This window comes from Rissa tridactyla, chromosome 6, assembly GCF_028500815.1.
Source record: "Rissa tridactyla isolate bRisTri1 chromosome 6, bRisTri1.patW.cur.20221130, whole genome shotgun sequence".
Lineage (NCBI taxonomy): Eukaryota > Metazoa > Chordata > Aves > Charadriiformes > Laridae > Rissa > Rissa tridactyla.
Window position 1 is genome coordinate 56,902,677 of NC_071471.1, and position 10,646 is coordinate 56,913,322.

The 10,646-nt window shown below is 41.8% G+C and overlaps 1 protein-coding gene across 1 annotated transcript in view; it reads right to left on the bottom strand.

The window, feature by feature from the left end:
• The window catches only part of LOC128911034 (adhesion G protein-coupled receptor A3-like), a 279,984-nt gene extending 270,446 nt beyond the window's left edge, over nt 1–9,538 (bottom strand). The window contains exon 1 of the mRNA XM_054205261.1: nt 9,226–9,538. Within this exon, the coding sequence (XP_054061236.1) occupies nt 9,226–9,482 (257 nt within the window). The 5' untranslated portion in view covers nt 9,483–9,538. The remainder of the gene's footprint in view (nt 1–9,225) is intronic.
• Nucleotides 9,539–10,646: the final 1,108 nt, after the last annotated feature.

The window sequence follows — 10,646 nt, forward strand, 5'->3', positions numbered from 1 at the left end:
AACACGCATTAAGATTTCATCTTTATCGCTCTAATTATTTGCGTTACACACACACCGCGGTTTTGGAAGGACAGTTGCAATATTGTTCGAATGTTGTTGTCACAAAGGTGTAGAGAAAACTAGAGAACAAGCTTTTCCTCTTCCCTTCTAAACAATACACAATGCTGGGGATGGAAAACAAATCTGATCATTCTGACTGTTCCCTCTGATCGCCAGCAACATGTTTGGTGGTTCAACATAAAATTACTGCTTGACACAACCACCTTCGGACTTCTCCTCTAGTCTGCTGGCAGCAGTTTTAACAATAAACGCTGTGTGGAGGGAGAGCTAGAGATTCAAACGTTTTTCTTGTTTGTAAGTTGTGTAATAGGATCAACTCCATCTGCCTGGCCCCAATTCCAGGCACCGCTGAACTCCAGGACTTGATTCGCATCTCTCTGAGGACCCATCTCCTCACTCATTTCAGTTCCACTCAGTAAGTTCAGAAGAGAAGGATAAAATGAGTCAAGGATCAAAGGTGATGAGGGAAGACGTAATGGAGGGTTTTAGAAAAGGAGAAGGAACTGGAAATTCACGTAAGACTAAAGAATTGGTGGCGACCATGGACTGAAAGCAGAGGCTGCAGCACACAGCCGTGGAAGTGCAGTGGCTGACAGAGAAGTGGAGCCTGACAGAGGACCAAGACCAGAGCTGATGAGGAGAGAGAGAGGTTTTTTTCCTTTTTTAAAAGCACGTTTGCAGTAAAGCGCGCAATACATATAAGCAGTGAACAAAACAAGAGGCAGATGAGAAGAGAAAAAAATGTGGAGAAGTATCAATGTCATAACAACAACAAGAATAATAATAAAAAGGGAAGTGCAGAATTAAAAGGTTGTGGGAATAACAGCAGATGGGTCCAAGCACAGAGGATGGCCCATGGAAGACAGAGAGAATTAAGCATTTTTCTTAGTGGCCGAAGCTCCCCTGATAGGACACATGTTAATGTGTAAAAACTCAGTTACTCGGGAGCGCTGGTAAATTTGAGTCCTCAAAATTAGTAATAACTTTTGCTTTTCTTCTCCATCTCTCTTAAACGCCGATAGGCTTCTTCTTGTGCCAGGTTGTTACCACATTCCAATAGAGGAACCTTTCCTAATACTTCAGCATACTTCCTCTGACATTTCTATAAAACCTACTGTATTAATAAAGTTGCTCACAAACAGGTTACGCTCTTCTTCCACCCCTCTGCTCTCAAAGAAATCAATACCATGTGTATTAATTTGTAATGCAGATATCAAAATAACTGTTGCCAGGGAACTAGTAATACATAGTAATGGTAAGTGTTCAATTCTTTCATTAAATCTATGCTTTTCTTCAAATTTTCCAAGCCTGATTTGGTTACTACTAGTTTAAACCTTATTTTCCACTCTATGATGTAGTTTGTTCTTTTCTCAAGTTACGGTACCCGTAAAACCTTTACCCTCCCAGTTTATACTTTTGTCTATAAAACATGCACTCTCTGGGGCAGTCTGTCCTGTAACATGAAAAGAAGGGTTTTAGAGGGAGCCATCGCCTTGGTTGCTATTAGAAGAAAAAAAAAAAATCACAGTAATTCTTCAATAAAAAAGGAGAATCATAAATGTCCATAATTTGGAGGCCTTAACTTATCAGGTTACTCAAAAACCATAATGATACCTTAATAACATAGCAAATGTATTAAACTTCATTTTGTGTTATACAAAGCCTACAGTACATACGCTGAAAATGCATGTCAGTGCCTTCATACCTTCATGAGTTTTGATGAACAGCCATTTCAGAAGAGAGCCACACACCAAAGGAAAGCTTAAAACATAAGTTTAAAAGAATTTGCTTACTTATGCATAGCTATCAGCAAATCTAAATTCTACACAATCTGGGAATAAATCTCAGGTTTTTGCAAAGATTTATAGATCTAGGAGCATAATACCCATAAACCACTGTGTGCTTACTTTATTGGCAAAACAGTTTATACATTTGCCATACTGCTGTTCAGATAAGATTATATCCACCCAAGTACAGAAAAGAAACTGTCAACAAGTCTGTAAGGCTATAATGGAAACTACAAAAGCAGAGTTTTCATATGACTAACCATACCTTCAGACTACTCCCAAATCAGTCCCAGGCATGAAAACACAGTTGGAACTGATTTGAAGAGAAGGGTGAAGAATGGCACGTTGCCACAAAAATAAGAACCGAGCCTGAACTGTGTGTTCCCTGTATTACGTAATTGCCAAAGTAGATGGAAAAAAAATGTTAATATTGTAAATAATAAGGAGTTTGTAGCCAAATTATATTTGGGAAGCCTAGAACTAGACAGCAAACTTGTGATTGATCAAAGTTAATCACAGTTGCTTAGAGAAGCACATAGCCAACCTTTTCATGTTGTCTGCGCTTTTACTGCTGCGAGGGTTTGCGTATTCTATCAGGAAGATGGAAAGGGAGGACGCTTAGAAATCAATAGGCAATTTTTCCTCAAGAATCTAAGTCAAATAGCATAAATAGTGATTCCTGAAAACATGCACAAATATGAAGCAGTAGTGAAACCCAGGCTGGCACAAAGCTCTGACTCTCAGACACGCACAAAGGAAGTGCGTAAACTTCGTATATATGAATGTATGTTTCCTGCTGGCTGGAAGAGCAGAACCTCTGCCTTGGTATAGATACTCTGCCCTTTACCTTCCAGATTTATGCCAGATTTGCATTATAAAAACAGGACAAAAGACAGCAGTGAGGGAAGCAGGGATGGATATTCTGGAACATGGTTGGATCCAACAGCTGCAAAATTTGTGATGACAGAGGGTCCCAAATAGGGAGAAACTTCACGCAAGAAAGCGGCGTTACTCTGGCTGCTTCTGCCCAGAAAGTTTCTGGGTCTGTGCTAACGGCAAAGGAATAAACGGACTTCCAGAGTCACAGGGGTTAATATGACCCTGTTGTTGCATGGCATCAAACAATTAAATAAGGTTTGTGATTTTAAACCCCTGAAGATGCAGAAAAAGGAGAATGTATGTAATATTAAACCTACAGAACTTCATTTTAAAAACATTCTTCAGACCCTTTCTTTCTGGCTATTCAGACCCATTTTAGGCAAGTCCTCTCCCCTTCCTCACCTCTCTCCCCACCACGCCATCACTCCCCCCTCTTCACCTCACCTCTTACAATGCTGTCAGGATATTTAGATGGGGACAAGGAAAGAAAAATATATTTTGAGAAAACAATTCAGTATGCCTTCTAAAAAAAAAAAAAAAAAGAAAAAAAAAGGAGAGAGCGCTACATTTTCAAATCTTTAAAGAACAGTCCATTTTAAGGGCTGGCGGTACTTTGGTCCCGAGGGGCTGCAACTCCTGCCGCTTCCTATAACGGCAAATTCCACATACATAAATCACCTTCTGCCGGGCCACTACCTCACCGCAACAGATGAGAATACCTACAATTCAGAAACAAATTTCTGTGACACAGATCTCCTGATAGTTAAAATTAAATAGGCTTTACGAACATTCGGCCAACCTACAAAAACAAGGAAAAAAAAAAAAAGAGCCAGTGATATGTACTAAATCTCTTCCTGCTTAAAGGCAAACGAGGTCAGTAGCTAACCAACTGACAAATTATACCATATCATAAAACCCCAACTTCACTTAGGACTTCTCAGTAGGTACCAGATATACACTTGCATGATAAAACCCCCTTCCCACATGCATTACTATCCTCCTGCCTATCCTCACCAGTTTATTTTTACCTCTGGAATGAAAATATGTCTAAGATCGCAATACTGCAAAGTTCCCAGTACGCAGCAAAAAAAGAACTCGGTTTCTACATGAAATTACCAAATTAATGAACTGTTCAATACTGTAAAATAATGTTACCTGTTTCCAAAAAGTCCCATCCCATTCTCTTGCACAAACTGCTTTCCTCAAAACTTACAACATTTAGACATTAATAAAGAGTGAAAGAAACTTCAGCATGATTTGTATAACTTTAAAAAGTTAATCGGGTAACTATTAAAGCAGCCTTTATTGTATTTTGGACATCATTTGCAGAGAGAGTTCTGTTGTCCTTAACAGGACAACCTCCTCTTGTGTTATCCTTTCCAGCAACGCCAATGCATTGCTTTCGTCCAAAGAAAGTCATAATTTGGAAGTGATCACACTGCTTGATGAGTAGACCAAAGAATTCAGGTGCAGATATTCCCTCATCAGAAATAACAAAAAGAAAAATAAAATATTTTGAGTTATGGTATTTTATTGCCACTCTATCTGAATCTAGAACATGAAAATATCAAGGAAGATTAGACTAATATCTAAAGACTTTTCATCTCTAGCGTTTTTCTCTTCTCTTTATTTTGCTCTCCCCAACCATCTGTCCAAGACCTTCCAAGTCCTACGTGTATTTTATGTCAGTTTGCTTTATGTTAGGAGTTTCTTTCACAACAAACTGGCTTTTTTTTTTTTTTTTTTTTTTTTTTTTTAAGAGTTTTGGAGAAGGCATGTATAAATATGTATATACACACATAAATAATGGAGCAGGAAACCTGGTTTTTATTCTTTTTTTCTGCCACTTTTTGAGTGAACACAGGAAGCTAACCAAGGTGAAAAAGTTTATGAAAACCTTTATCATGAGAATTAGCCTACCATCTTTAATAACACTGTTATTTACAGATTAGCAATGCTATATGAGATCTTCTATCAAGAAAGAAAAAGATGTGAGTTTTAAGATGGAGAAATAAAACTACTGAATTAATATTTTTTGTTCATCCTTTCCTCAATTCTTGCTTTGTTTGCTTTGGCTAGCATAAACCCTAAGCTCTTTGGGACATAAAAAACATTTTTGTGATCTATTTTTACGGCAAGTTGCTTATATTAAATAAACCATACTGATATACCCTAAACTGAAGATAGGAGTGCAAAAGACAAGACTGGACATGAAACAAATACATTAATATAACAACTTTGAATAAATTCCAGTAGACGTGCTATAAACGGATGTGACATAAAAGTAATTTTGGCACAGAGAAAAGCGGGACAATGCTGCTTTCAGAAGGCTACTTAATGTCTGTTGAGTGCTTCAAAGATGAAAACCCCTACATAGGTATTATGGCTGTGGATTTCCACTGGAGTCATGTAGGCTTACGCTGAAATTGAGAACTGAGGAATTCAAGACAAACTCTGACTCAAGATCAGAAGAAATGCATAGATATAAAAAAAATACAGAGTCCAATATGATATGAAATTGCTATGAGCCACACACTACCTTAAATTTTCTTCATTTCTACCATGAGAGTTAAACCAGCAGATTTCCATAGGTGTATATGTGGGGAAAAACTGTAAAAATAACAACCTTCAGGATAAATGTTGGACTTTCTTTCAAATTGAGGGAGGAAAAAAACCATTAGCGATGCTACTAGCAGAAAGTGATGACATTTGTGACTTCAAAGTATATCCTGCCCAGTGACATCAAGACACGTATTGAACTTAGAACTTCTAAGACTAAAACGATAAACTTTTTAACACCACTTGATGGGGGGGAAAAAAAAAAAGTACAGAAAGTAACCTACCAATATACTGTCCACTTTCCATGGAATAACTTAGAAAAGAATCCAATCTGCTAACTCACGAAATTTCAAATTGTAGAACTTGTGCATTGCAAAAAGCAGCAACGCAATTTTTACTGTCATATTCCATGTAGCCCAAATTTCAGCAAGTCAGTCAAAAGTTTAACAACTAAAATTTCTGTTAGCATTAAAGAGAAGGGAAATTGCAAATAGTCTTTTTCTCTAGAGTTACACTTTAACGACCCAATCACACAATTGGGGGGGGGGGGAAGACAACTATAAAATATTGATTCAATATAAGAATTCCCAAGTATTCAACCATAAAGTCTAAACTGAGAAAACTGTATTATCCTGAAGGGATATGACTCCTCCTTGTTGGGTCTACATTTCCACGCCTACCAAGAGGAAAGTCGGGAGAGCGAATCCCATAAATTAGTGATTCGATATACAAGGCACAGAAATACATGTTGCAAATCAATAAGGGCTAAAATCCCTTTTAACAAGATACATGCAAATATTTTGTGAAGCTACAGCTAAGTTTTTTCTTTTGATCCACATTAAGGACTTGAATTCCATTTCCAAAGCAGTAAAACACTAAAGACAGTAAAACAGAGTCCAGAACAAGTTTCTTTTCTTGGTTTTGTTTTTTTAATATAAAATAAAGAGGAGGGGATAGTTGCTTTATCAGCTTATATTTTGATGTTATTTCTAATGCAATTGTTTATTATTGGGAACATTCAGACAGTAGTGAATAGCTCTAGTGTTCATATGATTTCAAAGAAACCATGCAGACTTCCCCACCTCATAAGCTGGAAATAATTGGTCCGAACCTGTCAAGAATAAGCATTTCTTCAGTGACTTCACACTAGTTCGTAGTCACCGTGTGTGACTGAGTCAGAAGTATTTTCAGTAGCGATATTTTTAGTACATATATGCCATAAAGAGCCTAAATCATCAAACTCAGCCAACGTCCACCGTCACTTAGGTGAAAAAAAATATTAAACTCACAAACTGTAACTTCTTAAATTTGCTGATAAGCAACATTACCTAGCATGTAAAGGAAACATTACACATCCACAGCTTCACCTCTTAATGGATTAAGAGATACAGCAGAGGAAATTCCTCTGTCATCTTTGCAGAATAGTTAAAAGAGTTTGGCTTTGATTTTCCCTTCCAAAAGAAAATAGCACCAGGGAAGCAGCATCCCTGTATACTAAATATATATACAAGAAGATTACTTAAAACTGCCCCAAACCCCCCAAACTGTTTGCTACATTGTTTCATTGCAGCATTGCTGCCTCTGAATTCCTTTATTCATTTGCATTCCTTTATTCACCTCTATATTTCTTAATTGATAAAGCAATCCAAAAGGCTACGTTCCATATGTTAAAGCTCTCTTTCTCTCTGTGGGCCCATAAAACTGAATGGAATCAGGCAGCGTCTACTAGAATATTCTCTTTTGCCCAAGTCTTCCATGCAGCTACAAAAACAAATGTAAGAGCACTAACGTTTGAGCTTTTTATCAATATTTTTTGCAGCTGGCCGGATCTCACAAGTGTAATTTAAATCATCACAAAGAGTTTCTCCTGGAAAATCTTTGACACATTCAATCAAATTGTCATCTGTATGTTCCAGCTACTGAAAATTATTATGTCCCTAAGACAGATTTTAAACTTTTTTTCCTTTTACCTTCAAGAGTTAGCCTTAAATTTACGTATTGAGAAGAAAAAAAAAAAAACAAAAAAAAAAAGAACAAAACAAAACAAGCCTGAGAAGACAGACTGTAAGAGGAAAAGGGTAAGTTTAGGTGATACATGGTACTGTAATTGTCCACTTGAAATGCAATAAAAAACAATGGTTTGTATGTCTTATATCAACTAAGGACAGCTGATCACCTCTTAGGTCAATGGCTACTTGTAATTAAGTTGAAAAAGTATCTTTTTAATGAGTTTGAGCAAGTGTTACTTGAAACGCGCATGTTTAGGGCGATAGTATCAAGTTTGCTACTGCTGCCTTAAATCATACCTACAAGTGAGCAAATCCTCCCACCTGCCACTGCAAATGCACCACCTCCCCCGTTCAGCTTTTCTGACTTCTGTTTCCAATTCCATTTCTTTTCATTACAGTGAATACATACTTCTGTTGATCTTATGGTCAGCTGGATTCACCTACTGGTACTTACCTCATTAAGAGAAAGGTTTCTTAAAAAAAAAATAAGTGATCTAAACAAGGCTCTGCAAATCAACACTTAAGAAGAAAAACCTTTGCAGACATGCTGCGTGTGAGAGTTTCTACAGACCTTTGTCCAATGGAAAAAAATAGTTTCCGCCTGCCCAAGACGTCGACATTTTATACTATTTGGGGAGTCCAAACTATAGCTATATAGCCAGTTATATAAACTACAAAAGTAGCAGCGAATTTATCACTTAGGTTAAAACTTATGTTAATGTAATAATTTTATTCTAAACCAGTCTATTAAAATTTAGTAGGAAGTGTAGTTGTTTTATCTTATATAATAACAAGCAAGAGTTTCCCAAAAGAATAATCAGCCTACAGCTACTCAGCATCAGGTCACTCAACAGTTAGAGCTAAAACAGAACTGAAGCGTACGCAGCACATCTGTAAGTTTACAAGCACAAGCTCCCCAGATGTTATAAATTACTATCTTTACCAGTTGTCTCCTAAAAGTGTTGACTTAAAGAAAATGCAGTGAACAGTGGAGATGTTCACAGCAGGAATTGTCAACAGAACTAAATTCAACAGTAAAAGATCTGTTGATGTGTGCATGATCTAAAGGGTAAATGTCACAGAGCTGTTACTGCTTGGGTCCATTACAGGGACATTACTTTCACCTATACTTGATGATACAGTTACAAGAAGTTCTACTGCTTCACTTAACATTCCATTTATTCAAGCTCAGCTATGTGCAACAGGCAATAAAACATCATAACCTATTTCCAAGTCACTTTGGGGGGGGTGGGGGGGGGGGAGGCAAAACACCAAACTGTGAATCATTTTCAATCACCAGACAACTTAGAACAATACTGGAGATTGGGGTCGTTTCAAACGCTCGTACACAAATTCTTGTTAAAAAAAGGAGACATGACATTCCAAACTTTATTTAGAGGAGACGAGAGAGAAGGGGGAAAACGGTACATTACAGAGGACTCCAGAAGGCAGTTTACCATTATCGATACCATTCGTTTATTGCCCGGATAGTTTGAGCCCATCCCGTCGCCGGCGGAAAGGTGCACCGGGGAGCTCCATCAGCTCTGCCAGCGCTGACATTTCCCAAACCACCGTTCCCAGCAGCATGCAATTTACATCGGGGTAAGCCCCAGCTTCCCCGGCTCCACCGAAACGCCAGCAAGAGTTTCCAAACTGAGAACAAAACAAGAAAAACAAACAAACAAAAAAAAACCCCAACAAAAAACCACCAACCCCGAACTCTCACATACTTTTTAAAAGCCGGGCCAGGGCTGTAATCAGCGCGGAGCGGTTCTGCCTGGCCCCACGGCAGCGGGCACGGCCGCGCCGAGGGGTCCCACACACGCCCCCCACCCCGCACACCCCCCCTTCTCCTTGGGGGCACCCCCGCGGGAGGAGCCCCCGGGGCGTCCGCCGCCAGGTGGCCGCTGCCCCCGCCGGGCCGTACTCACAGGGACACGGTGCGGTTGGGCAGCACGGCGGGCTGCAAAGTTTCCACCAAGTCGCCGCCGCTGCAGACCACTTTGATGCGGAGGGACGGGCGGCCGGGCCCCTTGGAGCGCTCGGCGGCGCAGAGGCAGCGGTCCACGATGAGGTCGGGGCAGTTCCTGCTGCCCCCGCACAGCCCCAGCGCGGCGGCCACCAGGCAGAGGAGGAGGAGGAGTGGGGGGGGGCGGCGGCGGCGGCGGCACAGGCACAGCCCGCGCATGCTGAGCCCGCCAGCCAGCCGCCCGCCGGCTGCCGCGCCCGCCGCTCCGCGCCGCGCATGGCACGCGCCCCTCCGCGCCGCTCCGCGCTCCCCTCCACGCCTCCTGCGCCCACCCCGCCCCGCCTCGCCTCGCCTCGCCGCGCCTCTCGCTGCGGCCGGCTCCGCTCAGAGGGACACCCCCCCCCACACCCCCGCCTTTCCTCCTCCTCCTCCTCCTCCTCCTCCGAGGAGCCGCCGCTCCTTGCCTGCCGCAGCCCGTGCAGCGGCGGAGCTGGGCGGACCCCGCGGCGCGCAGCGGGACCCCTCCTCCCGCCGCCGCCCGACACCCACCGGGCGCGGACACCACCCCACACCCCCACGCCGGGGTCCGGACCCCATTCCCCCGCCCCGCCGGCAGCCGCAGCCCCGGGGAGCCCCCCGCGCTGAACAGCGGTGGCGTCAGCCCGCGTTGGGGTGTCCGGTAGTCGGGGTCCGCGCACACGGACACAGATGCGCCGAGGACGAGCTGCGCCGCAAAGGGGATTGCGGCCAGCCTGGGCGCAAGTTGGAAAATCAGGAGCTGGGAAAACTGTACGCGTTGGGAATCTAGTTTTGGAAATAGCCATCTTTCCTGCCGCTCTTGAGAAACGTGTGTGCAAAGTGCTGTTCGCACCTACGTTGGTGGGAAAGGAGTTTCAGGCCACGGGCATAGGTCTGTAGACCAAAAGACAGGACAGTCCTCCAGCCAGCTCTGTGCAGACCAGCCACCACCATCTGCGGTGGGTCCATGCAGTTAGCTGACTCCAGACACCTCAGCTAATGCTGTGGACGTGATCTAAATCAAAGGTTTTATCTGTAGTCAAAGGCTGCTTCATCATCCAGGTCAACAAGCAGATCTCTTGTCTTTTCTACTTGTATGTTAGTTATGGCACTTTATGGCTTTGGGGTGTTCTCAATAGTATTCTATTTAATATCGTTGGTAACTCTTAGAGCAGATTTTCAGCGTCAACTGTAAACTACCCTGTTTTTTTGCCAAAAGTGAACAAAAAAATCCAATTTGTAACAGGGACTTACATTTTTAATGGGCTTTTACAAAAAGAGCAAGTTCCTTGCCATCTCTTACTCAATGGAGACTCACAACACACATTTTCATTGCAGGATCTAGGCCAAAGTTAGTAATAGCCT